At 50.6% G+C, this 23,085-nt stretch overlaps 1 protein-coding gene across 3 annotated transcripts in view; it reads right to left on the bottom strand.

The window, feature by feature from the left end:
• Window positions 1-2,644, bottom strand: part of PTH1R (parathyroid hormone 1 receptor) — a 174,837-nt gene extending 172,193 nt beyond the window's left edge. For 2 of the 3 annotated variants that reach the window (XM_075922976.2, XM_014576872.3), the window contains exons 1-2: window positions 1,931-2,644; window positions 346-732 (exon numbers count right to left, since the gene is read on the bottom strand). In XM_075922976.2, coding sequence (XP_075779091.1) covers window positions 346-420 — 75 coding nt within the window. In that variant the 5' untranslated portion in view covers window positions 421-732; window positions 1,931-2,644. Of the gene's footprint in view, window positions 1-345; window positions 737-1,930 lie in introns of all 3 variants that reach the window. The other variant, XM_075922977.2, reaches the window with a different exon arrangement.
• Between the last annotated feature and the right edge of the window lie 20,441 nt (window positions 2,645-23,085).

Below are 23,085 nucleotides of genomic sequence, written 5' to 3'. Positions count from 1 at the left end.
AGATTCCCATTATCATCCGGAACAGCGGGCCCCACGCTTTGTCTCCATTCATAGGAGAGAGGGGCTGATCACAGAATTGTGTCCGAGAGCCGGCCGAAGTCATTTGGAAGTGGGTAAGAAGAATTCTCCCGAACGCTCAGTCATTTTCATTGCATCTCGCCTAGCAGCTTTCCGGCTCCCCCCACCAGCTCTAGCTCCGCCAGCAAAAATCAAACATGCGTCTAAAAAAGCCAGCGCTTTGCCCGCTTCTAAATCCTGGTACAGTCAATTACTCATCCAGGAAACAGGCACAGCTAAAGGAAACAATTGCTCAAGAATGTGCAGGAGAAAAATTTAGCAACTTACCAGAGCATAGACAGAACTCAAGACGGAGCAGCAGAGGATCAAGCCCAGGTTGTGATAAACCAGATATGATCCCATAGCCAAGAGAGGTATCGCCCATCCACAATCTCCAGGGGAAGTAGACTGAGGGCGAAGGATCTTCCAGGGGTCCAGTTGTAGATGAGGTTTTCTTTCTTTTTTTTTTTCCTTCCCAGGTTTTTTATTTGCTTGTTTGTTTCCACCGTTTTAGCCAGAGAGGCACATGACAAGAAGCCCCAGTGCTTCGCTTCCTCATGGCTGGAAATCCAGGCAGTTTCAGCAATGTGGGGAAAGCGTCCATGTGAAGGGAGCCCCAAACACCCGTCTCAGGCAGCGTAGCAGTTCCTGGTGCTGTTTGTTTTGTGTGTGCATCTGTCTCGGAGCAGAGAAATCACATCCATATGTCAAAACTGCTATTCTGCTTCCTTTTTATGAGGCAGTGGGAAGTTCAAATAATTTCTTTGTCAAACGCAAACACACACACACACACTCACACATAGAGGTGGGGAGGGGAGGGGGAAGTTTTTAACCACTGCTTTATTTTTAGAGCTAGTAATTTTATCTTTTAGGCTGGGGGGAGGGTTTTTTAAACTTTTTTTAGGCAAGTAAACAAATCAGAAAGTCAGGGCTTTTTTTTTAAGCTAGAAATATTTTCACTGAGCAAGTACATTTATGCAAACAGGAGAGGTGCTGGATATTTTGGCTTGTGTATTCCAGTGCAGCTCTGCTCCCCAAGAGGTTTATTCTGACAACCTTCCCTGGATGCCGTGTGTTTTAGTTACAAATACTATTTTTTAAATTTATTTTTTGCCTCTCTCTCTCTCTCTCTCTCTCTCTCTCAAAGGCTCTGCAGTTTCAAAAAGCCAATTGAGTAGAGGCTGGAAGCCTGAGCTAAAGAGCTGGGTTTTTTTTTCTTAAATAGTTTATTTTAGATGCTGCAGTAAAAACTCTTTTCACTGACTAGCTGACATTTTCCAAAATCGACGGGTTTCCATTTGTACAAACACACACACACATACACACACACAAGCTGCTTGTCCTGTCCTCCGGAATCAAATCACCAAAGCCCAGTCCAGTAAAAGTTGCTGGGGGATTTTTTTTTCTCTCTCTCCCTCTGACTGCTGCAGTTCCCTTTTAGACTCACCAAATGAACATGCGGAGTGTGGGTTTACTTCCCCACCGACCAGAGGAGATGAAAAGAGAAGCAAGCGGGGCATTTTTCATTTGGGGGAAAATCAACCAACCTCCAGACTCCTTTTCCTTCTATCTGAAGAAGTGGGTTGTTCCCAAGAAAGCTCATGCTACTAGCTATATTCTTGGTGAGTCTCTAAGTTGCTCCAGCACTATTCCTTGTGGGGTTTTCTTTGTTTATTTTTTTTTTAAGTTACAAACCCCTGAGATTTTTTTCGTCTATTGTTGACATCAAAACACATGGACCCTGCCGCTTCAACACACACACAGACACACACACACACACACAATCCAAAGATGAGAACTTCCTTTTATTCTGTACTGAAAACCCCACCCCTCCATGCACCCCCAACCCCAACACCCACCCCCTGAAATTTACCAGCTTGTTAGTTTCAAGGCAGGAACGTTACTCCGCGCAGTCAGTCAGTTTCATTCATAAAGCGGCAAGAAAAGGCTCCGTCTCTTCTCTTAGAAAAAGCCTTGAGTTTTTTGGGGGGGAGTGAAGACAGAGCACAACCCTCCAGTCCTAGGTTTTTTTTTTTTTTTTTTTTTTTTTTTTTTTTTGCGGGGTGCGTGAAAGAATAAGGAACGAACGCCCCGGGGGTTATTTCTAGCTGGATGGGCGCATTTATTTTCTTGCAACTCGGAGGTTCAAATGGTGTATTTTATTTTTTGTTTGTTTGTTTGGCTTTTGCAGCAGGTTTCTGTTAGCGGCTGTGATGGTTGCGAGGGGGAGCCGCGAGAAAATAGCTAGCTAGCTCTTGGCGAGCCGGAGGGGGGGAGCGCATCGCATTTTCGCGGTGCGCTTCTTTTTATTTTTGGCGAGGGGTGGAAAAAAAGTCTCTACGGTTGCTTTGCCCTATTTTTTTTTTTTTTTTACAGCTCCCCTTGGCTGTGAATGAGAGCCTTCAGCGGCTGGTATGAAAAAGGGTCTCTTTCCCTGCAAAGGCAGAGCGGGGCTTCCTGTGAGCGAGCCGGAGGAATAATCCTGCTCTTGATCCGCTCCCTCGCTGCCGGCCGGAGTGGATCTCCGGGAATGTCTGCGGTTTTGGAGCACAGAGGCAGGTAGAAAAACCCCGCATGGGCAGAACCCCATTGGCTGGGAATCGGCACCATGTGACCCTCAGCCTGGGAAGCGCAGGGTTGGCTGTCCACACCCCCCCACGCCCCCCACTCCACCCCCTCGCAGCCTGGCCAGGAGCGCGCCGTGCGTCCTGCGGTGCCTTCGGGTGCGCATGGGAACCCCGAGGCTCCTGCTTAGGCAGAGCTTCCAGGGCTGAAATCCTGGGGGGGGGGGGGGTAAATCTGGCTGGAGAATCAGATCTTCTAGGAGAATCTCCCCCCCCCCCCCCCCAGATCGCTGGTGTTTTGCAAAACTCTGGCACGGGGCAGGCGCGCAAAGGGGGTGGACTCGGAGGAGAGGGGCGGGGTTGGCTGGGAAAGCCGGGGCGGGGAGGTAGTTTGAAGCGGATTGGGTGTTGATGTTTTCCCAGTTGTGAGCTTTGGGCGAGGCCTGGAGAGGGCTCCCAGAGCTGGCCCAGAAGCCATCTCCTAAGCGGGGAGGAGAGAAAGACCCAACTCCCTGGGCGCTTGGAAAGCCAGCGGCAAAAGGCGCTTCACACGGGTCCTCAGGGCCGACTTATCCAGTAGGCACAGTGCCTAGGGCCCAGGATACTTTTAGGGGCCCACGAAAATGTTTGAATTTCTTTGCAAATCAGAAGGGGAAAAAAAAAGAACTTTTAGGGTCGAAGAAAACGTTTTCATTTTTTTTCTCCCATCAGAAAAAAATGAAACTTTTAGGGCCCACGAAAATCTATTAAATTTTACCTAAAACAGAAAAAAAGGTTGAAGTATTTAAAGTTGTATCAAAAATAATTTTTAATATTGATATTATGGAGGAAGGGGCCCACGAAGGAAAAAGTGCCTAGGGCCCACGAAAGTCACAATGCGGCCCTGGGTCCTCCCTCTACCCCCCACTGGCTTTTGCCCCAGCTTGTGCGCAAAGTTCCCCTCCCGCCTCCCCAGGCTCTGCTGTCCCCCCATTCCTGGAATGAATCATACAATCATAGAACACTAGAACTGGAAGGGATCTGGAGAGGTCAGTGAGTCCAGTCCCCTGCCCTCCTGGCAGGACCAAGCACCATCTAGACCAGGGTTCCCCAATTTTATGTGGCCACGGAACCAGAATTTTGCAGCACCCTATCTATGGAGCTGAAAAATGTTTAAGGACAAGAAATCACGCCACTGTGCTGAAGTAAAGTATTCGCCAGCGCACTGCCTACGCGCTCCCGTACAAGCAAGCGGCTTGGCAGCCGAAGCTTCGACTTTGTCCGACGCGGCGCTCGTGTATTCGTAATTCAGTCACCCACGTGACCCACGCTCCCGGAGAGTGAGTACGGGGATTTACGGGGATATCTCACAGGCTGATTGACTGCGAGCACGGTGCTGAGTCATGACATCATCCCCGCTCTCGGGCTAAGTGGGCGTTACGCAGGGACACTGATCGTGGCAAACACACATGGAAATTGTTTTCAATACAATTCATAAATGCTTAAATATTAAATGTGGTTTAATCGTAAAATGTTCTTGTAATGGAATTTTCTCGCAGAACCCTTATTTCCAGTTTCCCTGGGGTTCCATTTGGGCGGAATACCCTTTGATCTAGTTCAGTGTTTCTCAATCTTTTTTTATAAAGTACCCCTTTTTCAAAAACAAAAATTATAAGTACCCCCAGTACCTACAGTTTTCAGACACACCATTTTTTTTTCTACCATTGCAGCACATTTGTTTAAACAACTTAATCGTAGCCAGGCAGGCGATGAAATTTTGGGGCGTAAAAAGTACAAAAAGAATAAAACGCTGTAAAACTTAAAAATTCAGCTTTCTCCAACTTTCAGTTGTGTAGATGTACCCCCTGGACTTCTCTCGAGTACCCCTAAGGGTACTTGTACCACTGGTTGAGAAACACTGGCCTGTATCATCCCTGAAAAATATCTATCCAATCTACTCTTAAATATCTCTAGTGATGGAGAATCCACAACCCCCCTAGGCAATTTATTCCAGTGCTTCACCAGGACAGGAAATTTTTCCTAATGTCCAACCTAAACCTCCCTTGCTGCAATTTAAGCCCATTGCTTCTTGTCCTGCCCTCAGAGGTCCAGCAGAGCAATTCTTTTCCCTCCTCCTTGTGACACTGTTTTAGATTCTTGAAAAGCACGATCATATCCCTTCTCAGTCTTCTCTTTTCCAAACGAAACAAGCCCAGTTCCTTCAGCCTTCCCTCTTAGCTCATGCTTTTTAGGACCTTGAATCATTTTTGTTGCTCTTCTCTGGACCTGCTCCAATTTCTCCGCCTCTGTCTTGAAATGTGGCGAGATCAGAAATAGGGCAGGTTTTCAACAGCGCGGGGGAACAGCCATGGAGCCCTGACTCTCAGAAGCAAGGGATGGATTGCTCAATAATTTGTCCTCGTTCTGTTTGCTCTCTCTGAGGCATCTGGCTCTGTTGGAAGACGGGCTTGGGGACTAGATGGGCTATTTGGCCTGACCCGGCATGGCCCTTCCTATGGAATAAAAGCCCCAGGGAAGCAATGGATTCCCCATCTCTCTGTGTTCTTGAATCAAATGAGGTGCTTTTCTAGAAGTTGTGCTTTAGCTTGACACAAGCTACTGGGCTCAGTGTATCAGCCAGGAGCTGAAATTCTGTGCTCAGGCCTCACAAGGGAGTGATGGGGAGGGGGGAAGCGGGCAACTGCGGGGCCAGCGATTCAAAAGGGGCCTGGAGCTTCCAGCCGTCGGAGTCCTGGGCCCTTTAAATCGCCACCGGAGTGCCGTGCGGTGTGCTCCGGGCAGCACTCAGGGCTGCCAGGGGAGGCCCCGCCCCTTCCCCCCAAGACTCCGCCCCTTCCAGGGGCAACTGAAAAAATGACTTCTGGTGTCCTGCTCACGGCCCTCCTGCGGATGCATCCCGGAATCATGTTGACTTTTTTTTACAACAGTGTCACACTGTTGACTCTTATTTAGCTTGTGGTCCACTCTGACCCCTAGATCCCTTTCAGCAGTGCTCCTTCCTAGGCAGTCGCTTACATAAGAACATAAGAACGGCCAGACTGGGTCAGACCAAAGGTCCATCTAGCCCAGTGTCCTGTCTGCTGACAGTGGCCAATACCAGGTGCCCCAGAGGGAGTGAACAGAAACAGGGAATCATCAAGTGATCCGTCTCCTGTTCTCCATTTCCAGACAAACAGAGGCTGGGGACACCATTCCTACCCATCCTGGCTAATAGCCATTGATGGACCTATCCCCCATGGATCTATCTAGCTCTTTTTGAACTCTGTTAAAGTCCTAGTCTTCAGAACATCCTCTGGCAAGGAGTTCCACAGGTTGACTGTGCGCTGCATGAAGAAAAACTTCCTTTTGTCTGTTCTCGTAGCCTTGCAACAGCTCTGTGCTTGGGACTTTTTACTCTCGGGTGTGTTTGTTAGGCAGGGAAACCCCACATTGTGCATGTTTGTTGTGGCTGGATTATTAAAGCCAGATTTTGCCCCTCCCTTCCAGTAGCATAGCACAGGATCTATGTCACAGGTGCTTACCCCTTGGCACTGAACGTCCCTGGCCAGGGGGCCACCAGACTTGTTATACTGATCACTTGCTTAGTGCCCCTGGTGGTAGACCTGGTTCGGGGGAGTGAAAACAAATAAAGATCCTCCTGCTCTGACACTTTTGGGACGGGCTCTAGGCCTGTAAGGTGGGGATCCTCTAAAGCCGTGGTGTCCAACATGCTAGCCACTAGCCACGTGTGGCTCTTAGGCTGGTGGATTGTGGCTAGTTGGCTATAGAAGCCTCCAGTGTAGTGGCTTCAAAACTGGTTGGACACCAACGTTCTAAGGTATTTAGGCACCGAAGTCTCACAACAGGGAATCATCACAATGGGACGAAGGCGCTTGTCTCCCTTGAAGGATCTGGCCTAAGATCTCTGGGGCAAGGACTGTGTGTGTGTGTGTGTGTGTGTGTGTGTGTGTGTGTGTGTGTGTTGCACCAATCACAGCGGGACCCTGATCCCCAGTCAAATCCAAAATACACTCATGGGGTTTTAGACACATCCTAAAGGAGAGCCTGGAATCATGCAGGACTCTTAGCCCCTTTTTACCCATGAGGATCAGTGCCACAAAAGACTGTTGGCTCCTAATCCCCTTGGAAATCCACAGGAGCCTAAATACCTTGGAAGATCGGGGCCTATGTGACTTCTCCAGGTTACAGAGGAAGAGTCAGGCAGAGTAGGGATGTCTGTGGTCTGCAGCCCTAGCTTGCTGGTTCTGTGCCCGTGTGTGTGTGTGTGTGTGTGTGTGTGTGTGTGTGTGTGTGTGTGTGTGTGAACAACTCAGCAATTTGTGCTGGGGTGACTGTGTATGTCTGCGTGGGAGGACCGGCTTTGCCCCTGCATTGCTGTAGTTCCTTGTAAGCCAAGCGCTTGGGCAGCCACCCAGGTGAAATTCAGGTGTTTCCTGGCTGATTAGCAGGGCGCCCATAGCCGGCAGCCTGTGTTTATACTGGTGGTGCACATCCGCTTGTGCCTCGGTGCGCAGAACAAAATTTATTCTGCACATCGATGGAAAAAAATTAGAGGGAACATTGCTCACAGGGTGATGAACAGACTCGCTACACTGAGGCAATTTGCTCTGCTGGGGTAAACCCCGGTCTACACTAGGCCGTTATTTCAAAATAACCCCCCTTCGGTCGAATTTATAAGCGAAGCGTCCACACGACCAAGACTGTTATTTCGAAATAACAGGCTGTGGAATTTGAAATCTTCACTCCTGCTTTTCATCGGGAGGAACGCTCATCCTGAAACCGTTATTTCGAAATAGCGGTCGTGTGGACGCGCCAGTGCCGCTCTTTCGAAATAACGACTCCCCAGAGTCATTCACAATAATTACTGCCCAGGGCTTCCAAATGAACGGAGCCGGCCTCAGATTAATGTTGAGGCTTCCCCGTCGTGGGGACGTGCTCACTCGATTCTGTTTCGTCAGGAGTTATGAAGGCGAAATTACTAATTTTGAAATAGCATCCTAGTGTAGCCATGATCTAAATGCGGGACGGCTAGGCTCTGAACTTGCTTGTACATGGATATGCACCCCCCAAGGCAGGTGCCGCCTGACGAAAAGCAGACCTGGCCACATTGTCGTTCTGGAGAAACCTCTGGGCGTTGGACTAAGTGCAGAATTCCTTTGGCAGTTAACCCTAAAATCCCTCTCGACCAAATAAGTATAAAGGGGAAGATCCTTCACTGGTGTAAATCAGTGTTTCTCAACTAGTGGTACAAATACTTTTAGGGGTACTTGAGAGGAGTCTGCGGGGTGCGTCCTCACAATTAAAATTTGGAGAAAACTGAATTTTTGCTTTAGTTTTGCGGCGCTTTATTATTTTTGTCCTTTTTACACCCAAACATTTCACCTAGCTACAATGAGGTTGTTTAAACAAATGTGTTGCAAGGTAGCAAAAAAAATTGTGTCTGAAAACTGTAGGTATGGGGGGTACTTATTTTTGAAAAGGGGGTACTTATAATTTTTTTTGAAAGGGGGGTACTTTATAAAAAAAAGGTTGAGAAACATTAGTGTAAATGGCTGTCAGCAACGGAGGGCGGTCAGTTTCCTTCGGCTATGGATCTGGCCCAAATATGTCGAGTACGAATAGGCCTCCTGATCTGCTTTCTTTGACGTTCACCCACGCTTTGGGGAGTGGCAAAAGCCCAGTCGCTCGCTTTCCAGTTTCTTCTCATGCTTAGAGGGTGGGTTGTGTGGTTTGTTTGGGTTTTTTTTGCACCGAAGCAAAGCGTTCATCCTAGGAAAAGTACCTTCATCCGTGATCCCGTTTCACTGGGATGGAATTCAAATGATGCCCACATCTACCATGCACACTGCATGCATTGATCTGTGGGGGGAGAAGGCTGGAATTCGCAAGCTGCCACCGGCCAGACGTAAGCCAGCTTGCCAATTGCATCGTAACCCCGCAGTGTTGCAAGACTCCTTTCCAGAAACGGAGTCAAAACTGCCGGGAGCTCCGTGGGGAAGCTGGATGGTTGGGCTTTGTTTTCATGTGGCTATCGATAGTTGCGGTTTCTGTGCAACGCCGGGGTCCAGAGACGCCGGGGAAGGAGGGGGGCGGCTTTGCCAACGTGCACTAGGAATGCACAGGAAAGTGGCGGCCGTGTCACTCGGCTCTTCCAGCTTTCACCTACGGCCGGGCATGTTTTCCTTCTCCGAGCCAGAAGACAGCTCCCCTGTGGAACCAGGAAAGCGGGGGGCGGGAGGGGCTGAGCCCAGTTGCTGAGTGTGTCGTAGGGTTGCCAGGTGTCTGGTATTTTTGCCTCTTGGAAGGGAAAAAAAAAAACAGAAAAAAACCCAGACATTTCAGGTGTCTGGTATTTTCTGAATTTTATTACCGGACAGGAGGTGAAAATAACAGACTTTCCGGGTCAATACCAGACACCAGGCAACCCTACACCAGGAACCTTCCAAACAAACCGAGGGTCTCAGCACAGAGAGGTTCCTCTCCAACAAAGTGTCCCGAAAGGCAGGAAAGTAAAATCTCTGGGGGAGATCCACGCCCAGCTTACACAGCTGCTGGCAAACAACCGTCAAGCTAGCCCCCCAGTCAGCAGCAAACTTGTGCCTTGAGCGCTAGAGCCAGACAGGAATGGTGAGCAAGACACGGTCTGCAGTCAATAGCTTCCTATCCCCTGGAGCACTGGCCTGTTGGCAAACCAAATCCTTAGGTTGCTCTCTTTCTTCAAGAGCCACATTTAGGGCACAAGTCGAAACAACGTTTTTGTTTTGTTTTTTCGAACGAAGATTTGCAAATTCTGCGGGAATTTGCGTGTCTTCTTCCGATCGCTTTTTTGAAAGCGGGTCTTTCGAAAGTGAAAGTAGTCTGGGCACATTTTTGGGGGGGAAACCCCCTTTTTCGAAAAACCGCATAAGCCCCCTTTTTTGAGGATGAGCGTTTTTTTTCCGAAAAAGGGTTTTTTTCCCCGAAAAAACTGCATCCAGACTACTTTCACTTTTGAAATTCCCGCAGAATTTGCATATCCTCCTCCTCCCCCCCATAACTTAGACGTACCCTTAGCGTGTCCTTTCCGTCATGAGCAGTGGTGGCGGATGAGGCCAAGGGAGTGAGCACCACCCAAGTGAACGGATGGCCTTTGCTTCCATCCGGTTGCATTTTCGTGACTTTTCGAGGCCGGGGCATCTCTGCCGGGGTTCCCCCCCACTCCCAGATCGCTTCCGGTCAGAAGGAAAGCGCAGTTTCCCTGGTACAAGGTGGCAGGATGCATAAACCATTAACATCCTTGGCAGCTTGAGGTCTCCCCCCCATGGTCCCCAGGGGAGATGGTTTGGCCCATCAAGTAAGATAGAGCAACCTTCAGGCTGCTCTAAGTTACATTGGCTTGCGCCGATGCTCTGAGATCACTGGAATGTGAACTGTTCAGCGCACCCCTCCTCATCTTCCCTACGCTGGGCAAGGGAGACCAACAAGGGGCAGCACCGGGCTGGCAAAATTGTTCTTGCTACCCTCAGATTTTCCCAAGGCAGGGAGCTTCGAGCACGGCTGGAATCTGTCCCGCAATTGTTTTCTAGTCACAGAGACAGGACCAAAGGCTACGTCGGGTTTGGCTTGTTCTCTTTTCCTCCCACCTCCGAGCTTCGTTCTTGATTTATTCGCGCCAGTCTTTAAAGCGAGATTCGAAGTCCAGAGAAGTTCTCTCCTCCCCCTCCATCTCCTCCCGCACTATGAATCATGAGCCGGCTTTGTTTAATGATCCGTGTGCATGCTGTGCTTTGCCAGGAAACCCTTGGGGAGTCACGCTGAGAGGTGAAGAGACACAAAGGGGGGTACATCACAAAAACGCCTCCTCTCTTCCACCTCCCCTGTGCCCTGGGGGCTTTTCACTCTGGCCTTCCTGGGACAGTGGCTCAGCTGGCTTTGCACCATCGTTCTGGCTTTGGTAGCACAGATCGTGAGGCCAAGGCAGGATCCAGGGTCGGGACAAACGTCGGCTTGTGTCTTCCCTGGGAAAGTTTGGCGTCAAAAGTGCAGTGTTGTGGGAAGGCAGAGCTAATCCCTGCACGTCTTGGAATTCCTTCCTAGCTCTGTGAGCTCTCCCGGCTGAGGAATAGAATCATAGAATCATAGAATAATAGGACTGGAAGGGACCTCGAGAGGTCATCGAGTCCAGCCCCCCGCCCTCAAGGCAGGACCAAGCTCCGTCTACACCATCCCTGACAGATGTCTATCTAACCTGTTCTTAAATGTCCAAGCGGCCCAGCCGTCTCTCCAGCCCTCCCCCCGCAGCAGCAGAACAGGAGCAGGCCAACGAAGCACTCAGCTGTCAGATACTTCCTGGAGCTTTGAAAGGGGAGGGGCCCACACCTGCCGGGCAGCAGAGATCACAGGCCACTGAGCAGAGCCGGCATTGTGGGATACTGATGGAAGCCAATTCTGTTGACAAACAAATAACAGACGGGCTCTTCGTCCACAATAAAGGGAGGAGAAAAGTCAAAAGTCTCTCGCTGGGGTGGAAGTTTTTTTGCTGCCAAAACCTGGATGTTTTTTCCCTACAAAAGTCGCAGGGGAGGGTAAGCCCTCTCCTGACTTTGTTGCCAAAGGGCAGATTTGGGGGATGAAACAGGCCAGGGTAGACAAGGCCACAGAGGTGAGTCAGGGAAAGAACCCCCCGGCTGTGTCTAGACTGGCAAGTTTTTCCGCAAAATCATCTGCTTTTGCGGAAAATCTTGCCAGCTGTCTACACTGGCCGCTTGAATTTCCGCAAAAGCACTGACGATCTCATGTAAGATCGTCAGTGCTTTTGCGGAAATACTATGCTGCTCCCGTTCGGGCAAAAGTCTTTTTCCGAAAAACTTTTGCGCAAAAGGGCCAGTGTAGACAGCAGAGATTTGTTTTCCGCAAAAAGCCCTGATGGTGAAAATGGCGATCGGGGCTTTTTTGCGGAAAACCGTGTCTAGATTGGCCACGGACGCTTTTCCGCAAAAAGTGCTTTTGTGGAAAAGCGTCCTGCCAATCCAGACGTGCTTTTCCGAAAATGCGTTTAACGGAAAACTGTTCCGTTAAAAGCATTTCCGGAAAATCATGCCAGTGTAGACGTAGCCCCTGGGTTTTAACAGGAGCCGAAAAGAACCAGAGGAGTTGGAGGAAGTTTGGTGCTTCAGCAGCACCCAGCTGGAGACAGCGTTCTATCGACGAGGCAGCAAGTTCAAAGCATCCCCGGGCAGTGTGAGCTCTCACTGGCAGACTGCCCCCGAGGGGAGAGAGCACCGGCGTTCCCAAACAGCTGTCTACCCAGCAAACTCCTTCGGAGCAGCCAGCTCTGTTCATGGAACTCAGGGGAGGGGAATCCGGATTCGGGCCCCGGCTTGCCTGCATCTGGCCTCTGAGGCTCCCCCATGGTCGGCGGGTATCATAGGAGGGGGGAGGCACTGACATCCCAAACCACCAGGTTTGGCCACGCCCACACTTTGCCCTCAGGGCACCTGCTGTAGGTGTACTGGGGTGGAGGGTTGCTGCCCCCAGCACCCACCCTGAGCGCTGGGGCTGGGGGAGCTGGGGCGTGTGCCCTCTTCTCTCCCTGGTACTACGGGGCTGGGGAGACTGAGGTCATGTGCCCCCCGCCACCCTCCCCCCATGGTGCTGGGAGGCGGGGCCTGGGCAGAAGGGAGGTGTGGGAGCCAGGGCTGGGAACCCCACACCTCCCTGTCTCCACAACTCCCCACAGGGCTGGAGCGCAAACAAGTCAGGGCCAGATCCAATCCCCGGGCTCTGCCTGGTGGGGGGAGGTGCAGTGAAGCGGGATCTGGAGGTTTCCCTCTCCCCGAAAATCGTCTAGTCTGGGCTCCCCCAGGCTCTGTGTGTGAGGCGAATGGGGGAGGGTCCTGCTTCTCAGTCGGGGGCCACCTCATAGTTGGGGTTTTTGTTGTTGTTGTTGCTTCTCACTTTTGTGCTGCCCCTGACTGATTTTTTTGTGGGTCAGCAGCCGCCGACCCATGTGTGGCCTAAATCAGCCCCCGGAGTCAATGAACCCAGCTTCAGAGGCCGTTCAAGATCTGTAAACAGAGTACAGGCCCCAGTCTCCCCTCACCGCCAATGCTGTGGGTGCTCCGGAGCTGGGGCACCCACCAAAATGAAAGAGTGGGTGCTTAGCACCCCCCAGCGGGCCGTACTGATCTGATCTGCCCTCTCCCCCGCACACAGCGCTTCCTGCCCACTGTCGATCAGCTGTTCCCTGTCAGCTGAGCACTTGGGCGGCCACCCGGGAGAGATTCAAATGCGGCTGCTCAGCTGATGAGCAGCGTGCCCACAGCCTCTTGTATGTGTTTCTCCGGGTGGTGCACATTGCTCAGTGCACACCACAAATTTTATTGCGCACATGGGTGGGGAAAAATTGGAGGGAACACGGGTGGAGTGGGGACAGAAAGAGGCCTGGCGACGGAGGGATGGGGCGGAACGGGACAAGAAGAGGCGGGGTGGAGTGGTGCGAAGGGGGGCAGTGGGGTGATGCAGGGGTGAAGCACCCCTAGGGAAATGGAAAGCCAGCCCATATGCCCCTCACCACAGTGTGAGGCAAGAGCTCCCCAACCAGCAAGCCCTGGCTAAACATTGCAACATGTAGCTGCCTCTCTGATCCCCTCCCTCCCGACTGGAAAAGACGTCCCAGTAAGCAGCACAGCTAGGCCTACAGCGGTCGCCTTGATTTCCCCACTGCCCCAGACTGGCTTCGTAAATTACAGCAGTTCCACATTACAGAGGGATTCTGGCCCGCTCCGCTTCTCGAGGTCTCCCAGCTGATCTTAGTGTGTGCAAGAGCCTGGCTTGCGTCTTCTCCTCTGCTCAAGAAGGATGGGGAGGTTGCCGCCAGAGATAAAGGATCTTATCACTGCCTGCAGGAAGAACTCTTGCTGAGTCATTCTGGGAGCAATGAGGGTTATTTTTACAGCTGCCGAGCATGAAACTCAAGCCCTGCTCTCATGCACAGTCATATCACCGCCGTCCTGCTATCTAGCTCCGATCAGCTTGTTCTGGTGGGTGCATGGAGTGCAGGCGAGGGCCGTATCTGGATCTGCTGCACAGCCTCCAACTCATAGACCCCGGGGTGTGGTGCTGTCACCGCTCACTGGTCGGTTCCGACGAGAACGCCGAGGGGACGGTTGGAACCTGCCAAAAGTAGCTGCAAAAAACAGAGATGGCGCGAGATTGTTCCAGACAGGTGCCCGGGCTGGCGCGCCTGCAAATACAACGTTTACCAGGGTGGGGTGCATGTCTCACGGATGTTTATATGCATTGGCCTTTCCATTCAAAACTGCAGAAAGCAGCGGAGGTGGCTTGGCCTGCACATTTTCCCACGCAAAATGGGCCGTTTTACCTGCTGTTACGTGACAATCGCAAGGGGCTGGGAGGTGGCGGCGGGAATCAGGGCTGATTTTTGCCTCGACTGATAAACTCCTAAGTTTCTTCTCTTTTCATATTTTCGTGTCTTGAGTGTCTAGCACAATGAGGCCTGACCCCAGGGCTAAACACTGGCAGAATCCAGATTCCAGCTGGGCCCTGGCCCCTCACTCGACAGGCCCAATCAAAAGCTGTTTTCAACCGCTCCCGAACTTTAGGAAAACCCCAAACCTTGGGCTAACAGGGAAGCGTATCTCAGCCCATGGGACGTTGGCCAGGAACCTCAGTGATCTCAAAGCCTTGCAAATCGGGCCCCTCGGCCAGGTCTAGACTTCGCCAAAGAATCAATGCACATAAAACAGACATCAGACAGTTTCACAAACTAAAAACAGTTTCTTGACATTTCAGCCAGACTGGGCATTGTCTCAACGACCTGACTACCTGCATCCTGCTTCAAAGAGACTTTAACACAAGACTTCAAAGAGAAGCCTCTGAACTGCCATTCATGCTTACATTTGACACTTTACGAATGGGCCTTAACAAAGATGCTAATTATCTTACCCATTACAAAGATAGCTTCCCTAATTATCACTCCAATATCATTATCTCATAGGGTATGTCTACACTACCCCGCTAGTTCGAACTAGCGGGGTAATGTATGCATACCGAACTTGCTAATGAAGCCCGGGATTTTAATTTCCCGGGCTTCATTAGCATAAAGCCGGCGCCGCCATTTTTAAAAGCCAGCTAGTGCAAACCCCGTGCCGCGCGGCTACACGCGGCACGGACTAGATAGTTCGAACTAGCTAGCCATTCCGAACTATCTGTATGCCTCGTGGAACGAGGTGTACAGATAGATCGGAATGGCTACGTAGTCCGAACTATCTAGCCCGTGCCGCGTAGCACGGGGTTCGCACTAGCTGGCTTTTAAAAATGGCGGCGCCGGCTTTATGCTAATGAAGCCCGGGAAATTCAAATCCCGGGCTTCATTAGCAAGTTCGGTATGCATACATTACCCCGCTAGTTCGAACTAGCGGGGTAGTGTAGACATACCCTAAGATACTAATCTCCCCCCCCCCCACTCCCGCTCTGTTCTAAAATCTGATTTGTCTATTTTATATGTGTTCACTTTTTTTGATTGTATCCCTTTGGTATATATGGTTGTGCCAATTTTCTTCCACAATTTGAACTGAGGAAGTGGGTCTGGCCCACGAAAGCTCATCACCCAATAAACCATCTTGTTAGTCTTTAAAGTGCTGCATAGTCCTGTTTTTTGTTTTAGCAAGACCAGGCTAACACGGCTACATCTCTATTAGTATTAACAACCAGTCATCCTGGGGCACCTTAGGGTCTATCAGAAATATATAGGATCATGAGCTGTCGTGGGCAAACCCCACTTTCTCAGATGAACTGGAGAGCAATAATGGAAACCCAGCTTTTTATCACAGAAAAAGAAGGGGGGAAAAAGGTGCCTGCCAATTGTAGGGCCAGGGCTAATGGGGCTAATTAAGGGGGCTGGGAGTGTCCTGTACTTAGCTTGTTCTACATGCTTGGGGAACCTTTTTAGGTTCGGGGACCACTGACCCACAAAAAAAAATAATGATTCGGGGGCCGCACACAAGTGAGAAGCAGAAGCAAAAAGAAACAACATCACTGAAGTGGCTTCCACCAGAGACGGAAAAAGACACATCCCATGTTCCTCTCACACACCAGAGCCTAGGGGGGCTGGGCTGGTAGATTTTGTGTGCTCCAGCCCTGCAGGGGAATGGCGGGGGGGGGGGGGGGCTGTATCAGTGCTAGCTCCCCAGTGCTTGAGGGACCACCTGGACCTTAAGGGTTGATCTAGTTAAGCCGGGGGCTGCATCTAGACCCCAGGCCTTAGGTGTCCCCCTCCCCCCGGGTCTATGCAGTAGCAAGGGGGGAGTGTGGATTTTTCGCCTCTCCCGAGTGATGCAGCTGGCTCAGTGTATTTCTGTCGTATACACCAGCCCCAAGGGAGAGGAGAATCAAGTCAGACCTACACTTACATTTCCCACCAGCAACACTCAGTCAGTCAGGAGTGTGAAAAACAAATCACCCCTGTTTGCGAGATTTGCTGGGCCAGGAACCCCCCCGGTGTGGATGTAACTCTGCCGATTGTGTCTATACGAGAGCTCCCTGCTGACACGGTTTCTGTCGCATAGATGTGGCCGCTCCATAAGGACACATGCTTACAGGGGGCGGCTGTACATTTGCCTCTAGTGGAGACAGACTCAGAAAATCGTGAGGCTGGAAGGAACCTCGCGAGGTCTTCTAATCCGGCCACCTGCACTCAAGGCAGGGCGACGAATTATCTAGCATCAGATTATACAAGTCGTTAACAATCGTTCTGAGCTCCTGCGTGAATTCATAGGGTCAAATTCCAATGCTATGGAAGGCCGAAACAAAAAACAGGACTATGTAGCACTTTAAAGACTAACAAGATGGTTTATTAGATGATGAGCTTTCGTGGGCCAGACCCACTTCCTCAGAAAGCTCATCATCTAATAAACCATCTTGTTAGTCTTTAAAGTGCTACATAGTCCTGTATTTTGTTTCAGCTACACCAGACTAACACGGCTACATTTCTATCACTATGGAAGGCCGAGGCTGCTTTGCCAGTGACTTCAATGGGATTAGGATTTGGGGGCATAGATTTGGAAGATGGGGGGACGCGATGAGCTGTCGGGGCCGGGTGCAGGCAAGCCGGGGGCTGCATCCCGGCCTAAGACTCCTCGCCCTGGTTCCAGGGATGCATGGAGCACTTGTAAAGGTAGACATGAGTCTGTCATGCAGGCTTAGAGCGATAGAATCGGGCATGGGGTGCGGTGCTTTTCCATCTCACCATTCAGCTCTAGCAAGTCTTTTGGGGAGGAGTAGCTTAATGGCTTGAGCGTTAGCTTTCTAAGTTAAGGGTTATGAGTTTGATTCTTGAGGTGGCTGTTTAGGCATCTGATGCAAATCTGTCAGGGATGGTATTTAGTCCTGCTGTGAGGACAGGGGACTGGACTCTGCGGGTCCCTTCCAATTCTATGAGATAGGTGTATTTCCATATAGTTTTTTTTAAAAAAAGGGACAATTTGACTCTGACAAAACGGAGATGGCGCGAGATTGTTCTAGCCATGTGCCCGGGCTGGAGCACCTGCAAACGCAGTGTTTCCCATAGCAGGGTGCACATGTCACGCGGAAGTTTACATGCATTGGCCTTTCCATTCAAAACCACAGAAAGCGGCAGAGATGGCTTGGTCCGGACATTTTCCCACGTGAAATGGGCCGTTTTACCTGTTATGTGGCAATCGCAGTGGGGCGGCGGGGCTGGGAATCGGGGCTGCTTTTCGCCTCGACCGATAAACTCCTAAGTTTCCCCTCTTGTCATAATTTCGTGCCTTGAGTGTCTAGCACAATGGGGCCTGACCCCAGGGCTAAACACTAGCAGAATCCAAATTCCAGCCGGGACCTGGCTCCTCACTCTTCAGGCCCAATCGAAGCCTTTTTTCAAGCACCCCTGAACTTTAGGAAAACGTTGAACCTTGGGCTAACAGGGAAACGCATCTCAGCCCATGGGATGTTGGCCAGGAACCTCAGTGATCTCAAAACCTTGCAAATCGGGCCCCTGGCCAGGTCTAGACTGCTGTATTAACAACCAGTCATCCTGGGGCACCTTAGGGACTATAATAAGAATATAAGAACATAAGAACGGCTGTTCTCGGTCAGACCATAGGTCCATCTAGCCCAGTAGCCTGTCTGGCCAGCACCAGGTGCCCCAGAGAGGGTGGACCAAAGACAATGATCAAGTGATTTGTCTCCTGCCATCCCTCTCCAGCCTCTGACAAACAGAGGCCAGGGATACCATTTTATCCCCTGGCTAATAGCCTTTTATGGACCTAACCTCCATGAAATACATAGGACTATCAGAAATATATAGGATCATGAGCTGTCATGGGCAAACCCCACTTCCTCATATGAGCTGGAGAGCAATAATGCAAACCCAGCTTTTTAACATAGAAAAAGAAGGGGGGAGGGAAAGTTCCTGTATATTGTAGGGTCGGTGCTAATGAGGCTAATTAAGGGAGTGTTCTGTACTTGTTCTACGTGGTTGGGGAACCTTTTCAGGGGCTGCACACAAGTGAGAAGCAGAAACAAAAAGAAACAACATCACTGAAGCGGCCGCCCACGGAGACAGAAAAAGACACAACCCTCATACTCTAGAGGTGGCAGATTTTGCATGTTCCAGCCCTGCAGAGGGATGATGGGGGGCTGCACCAGCATGGGGTCCCCTGTGTTGGAGTGGGTGCCTGAGCCTTGAGAGTTGGTACAGGCAAACCAGGGGCTCTATGTCTATCCTATGCACTAGCCTGTTTTTTTGTAACATCAACAGGCAGAACCGAACCTGTGACCTCTGGTGCTCAGTGCATGAGCCTTTACAGCTTGAGCTAAAAGCCACCTGCTTCCCAGCTAAGGCTTGGCGCAAACTCATTCCCTCTCTCCGTGATTTGGGGGGGGGGGTGAGGTTACTCCCTGAGCCAGTGAACCATACCCAGTAGGTGTGAGGGTTACATATATACAACAAGAAATCAGCTCTTATCTAAATACTCACAAGCCGCTGGTTTTCTAAAGTCAGCTGGGTGGGATTACAGCCCATCTTTTTCTTGTGAGTCATCGGCAAATTTTGTGGACTCCTTGATTATTTCAGGTAATGTGTCATGACAGGGCCATTTTCTGACAGTCCTCCATGCACCGTGGAGATAAATACTTCTGTAGTCAAGGGCATCTACTATATATTTCAGAGAGTTTGTCTCTGGGTCTGGCTGTTCCCCCGCTGGAATGACATGCACCCGTCCCCCGGCTGTGCCCACTGCCGCAGCCATGGAGGGGCGCTTCTCACCTGGCCCCAAGCTGCTTTGGTGAGAGAGGTTGTCCTCTGTCCTGGAGACAGCCTGTATCTTGAACCCCTCCTTCCCAGCGCTACCCCAGAGCAATGCTTCAAAGGGAGGAAAACGAAACTCGTTTACAAGTGCGACACGATCAGTTTGGACTTGAATAAAGAGACGAACTGATTAGCGCACTGCAATGGCAGTTTTCCCCACCTTTAATATTTGCGTTTCCACATCCAAAGCTATGAATGGGACACATCCAGCCTGACTCAATTAGCTTCATTAACACTGGTCCTACACTTGACAGGTAACTGCTTTTGCTGTTCTATAGACTCTGGATTTCGTAATTTCCACTCCAATTCATCTGATAAAGTGGGTTTTACCCACAAAATCTCATCTTATAATAAGAACATAAGAACGGCTGCACTGGGTCAGACCAAAGGTCCATCCAGCCCAGTATCCTGTCTGCCGACAGTGCCCAATGCCAGGTGCCCCAGAGGGAGTGAACCGAACAGAAAATGATCAAGCGATCTCTCTCCTGCCATCCATCTCCACCCTCTGACAAACAGAGGCTGGGGACACCATTCCTTACCCATCCTCACTAATAGCCATTGATGGACTTAACCTCCATGAATTTATCTAGTTCTCTTTTAAACCCTGTTATAGTCCTAGCCTTCACAGCCTCCTCAGGCAAGGAGTTCCACAGATTGACTATGCGCTGTGTGAAGAAGAACTTCCTTTTATTTGTTTTAAACCTGCTGCCTATTAGTTTCATTTCATAGAATCATAGAATAATAGGACTGGAAGGGACCTCGAGAGGTCATCGAGTCAGCCCCCCGCCCTCAAGGCAGGACCAAGCTCTGTCTACACCATCCCTGACAAATGTCTTTCTAATCTGTTCTTAAATATCTCCAGAGAGGGAGATTCCACCACCTCCCTTGGCAATTTATTCCAATATTTGACCACCCTGACAGTTAGGAATTTTTTCCTAATGTCCAATCTAAACCTCCCTTGCTGCACTTTAAACTCCTTGTCCTGTCCTCAGAAACCAAGAGGAACAAATTTTCTCCTTCCTCCTTGTGACACCCTTTTAGATATTTGAAAACCGCTATCATGTCCCCCCTTAATCTTCTTTTTTCCAAACTAAACAAGCCCAGTTCATGAAGCCTGGCTTCATAGGTCATGTTCTCTAGACTTTTAATCATTCTTGTCACTCTTCTCTGTACCCTTTCCAATTTCTCCACATCTTTCTTGAAATGTGGCGCCCAGAACTGGACACAGTACTCCAGCTGAGGCCTAACTAGTGCAGAGTAGAGTGGCAGAATGACTTCACGAGTTTTGCTTACAACACACCTGTTGATACAACCTAGAACCATATTTGCTTTTTTTGCAACAGCATCACATTGTTGACTCATATTCAACTTGTGGTCCACTATGACCCCTAGATCCCTTTCTGCCATGCTCCTTCCTAGACAGTCGCTTCCCAGCTTGTATGTATGGAACTGATTGTTCCTTCCTAAGTGGAGCACTTTGAATTTCTCTTTATTAAACTTCATCCTGTTTACCTCTGACCATTTCTCTAACTTGCTAAGGTCATTTTGAATTATGTCCCTATCCTCCAAAGAAGGTGGCCCCTAGTTCTTATATTATGGGAACAAGTAAATAACTTTTCCTTATTCACTTTCTCCACACCACTTATGATTTTATAGACCTCTGTCATGTCCCCCCTTAGTCTCCTAAATTTAGAAAAGAGGAGACTGAGGGGGGATATGATAGAGGTCTATAAAATCATGAGTGGTGTGGAGAGGGCCGATAAAGAAAAGTTATTTATTAGTTCCCTAAAAAGAAGAACTAGAGGACACCAAATGAAATTAATGGGTAGCAGGTTTAAAACTAATAAAAGAAAGTTCTTCTTCACACAGCATGTAGTCAACCTGTGGAACTCCTTGCCAGAGGAGGCTGTGAAGGCTAGGACTATAATAGAGTTTAAAGAGAAGCTAGATAATTTCATGGAGGTTAGGTCCATAAAAGGCTATTAGCCAGGGGATAAAATGGTGCCCCTGGGCTCTGTTTTTCAGAGGCTGGAGAGGGATGGCAGGAGACAATCGCGTGATCATTGTCTTCGGTCCACCCTCTCCGGGGCACCTGGTGCTGGCCACTGTCGGCAGACAGGCTACTGGGCTAGATGGACCTTTGGTCTGACCCAGTATGGCCGTTCTTATGTTCTTATGTTCCTCTTTTCCAAACTGAAATTCCTTGCTGCCTTCTGATCTATCAGTCCTAACCCCGTCTTGCACTTGAATTGAAACTCATTACATTTCATAGCGTTTGAGGTCAGAAAGACTCGGCCGAGCACCCAATCCGATCGCCCTTATCTCACAACCCGTTCCATTTCACCAAGGTACCGTGATAGACCTTTGATTTCAGTCAAGCTTTTCATCCCTTCTTATATGACAGTTTCCTTGTTGAGCCAGGGAAACGCCTGCGGTCGGGATGAAATGCGGCCGACGTGGGCATGGGACTGGTTGTTCACCGTAATGCAAGAGTCGTTATTGGGGGTTCAGTGTCAAATTGGGAGGATGCCTCTAGTGGGGACCACCGGGGGGGGGGTGTCAGGCTTGTGTTTGGGGACCTTCAGCAGCGTATTCGGGACTTGGATAATGCTATGGAGAGTATGCTTATCCAGAGCATAATCTCCGGTAATCCTTAGCCATCGGATGGCTCGGGGCAGCTGCACCGTGGCAACAGGAAGAAGAGGGTCAATTGCTGGTGGCCAGTGCCACACGTGGCTCGTGTCGTTTGGGGGAGGGGGCTTTGAGCAAGGGGGTAAGAAGAGGCAGCGTGGGAGGTAGAGTAGGGGCGGGGCTTGTGGAAAGCCGTGTGGCTTTGTGGGCTGACGTGGGGGACAACACCACGCTCTGGGCATTGCTAAGGGCTGACTGCTTGAAGCCCCGCCCCATCCACCTGAGAACCCTCCCCGGCCAGCTGAGACCCCGCCCCTGCCACCTGAGGCCCCGCCCCTTCTGGGGCATGGAGCTGGCCTCCCCCACAGCTTGCCCCCAGACTCACAGTGGCCGTGGGCCCCACTGCGTGTCCAGTTTGGGGGACCACTGTGAAGATATGGACAAACTGGAGAGATCAGAGGAGAGCAAGAAAGACGATACCAGGTTTCATCTGAGGCCAGGGGAAAAAGCAGGGTGTGTCTGAGCTTGAGAAACGAAAACTTGAGCTGGGAGCTGATAACGGTCTATTTAAGGGCTGCTATAAAGAGATCTGTGATCAATAATCCTTCATGGCCACTGCAGGGAGGACAAGGCCTATATGGCTTACTCAGCAGCAAGGGAAATTGAGATTAGCTATTAGGAAAATTTCCTAACTATAGGGCTAATGAAGCCCTGGAACAAGTTATCAAGGGAGGTTGTGAAATCCCCGTGCTTGGAGGCTTAAGAACAGCTTGGAAAAACGCCTGTTGCCGACAGTCCAGGTGTACTTTGCCCTGCCTCCGCATGGCGGGATGAACGCGGTGACCTACATGAAGCCCAGAGATTTTTGGAATAAGACATTTCAGGCCTCTGGGAGCCAAGTAGCATGTCACAGGGAGAGACCGAGGAGGGAGGAGAAGGCGCTGAGCTGGGGTGCATTTGGGGGGTCGGGAGGGGGCAGGGAAGAGAGGAGTTGGGGTGAGGGAGGGCCTGAGGCAGTCGGGGGCAAACACCTCTTGGGTAGGGGGGAAGTTGGTTCTTATGCTTGAGGGACTGAGTTAAACGTTCGGGCCCTCACTCCGGCACAGCGCGTAGGGAAAATTGATGTCTCTCTCTGGGCCTGGTGTGGAGGGGAGACCACTGGGGGGTAGGGGGGGGCAGGTCTGTCTGTCCTGTCTGTTGACAGTGGCCAATGCCAGGTGCCCCAGAGGGGGGGAACAGAACAGGGAATCCTCACGTGATCCCTCCCCCGTCCTCCATTTCCAGACAGACAGAGGTTGGGGACACCACTCCTACCCACCCTGGCTAAGAGCCGTTGCTGGAGCTAACCTCTATGAATCGGTCTCGCTCTGTCCTGAGCCCTGTTCAGGTCCTGGCCTTCATAACCTCCTCTGGCCATGATGGCTGCTATCCGACAGGGCTGCGCCCACGCACCCACCTTAAGCGGTTGGCCATCGCCACATGCAGACCGGGTGGGCTTCTCTG

This window comes from Pelodiscus sinensis, chromosome 2 (assembly GCF_052426305.1).
Source record: "Pelodiscus sinensis isolate ZL-2025 chromosome 2, ASM5242630v1, whole genome shotgun sequence".
Lineage (NCBI taxonomy): Eukaryota > Metazoa > Chordata > Testudines > Trionychidae > Pelodiscus > Pelodiscus sinensis.
The sequence above is the reverse complement of the archived record's forward strand: the minus strand, read 5'-3'. Positions and strand labels throughout refer to the sequence as shown.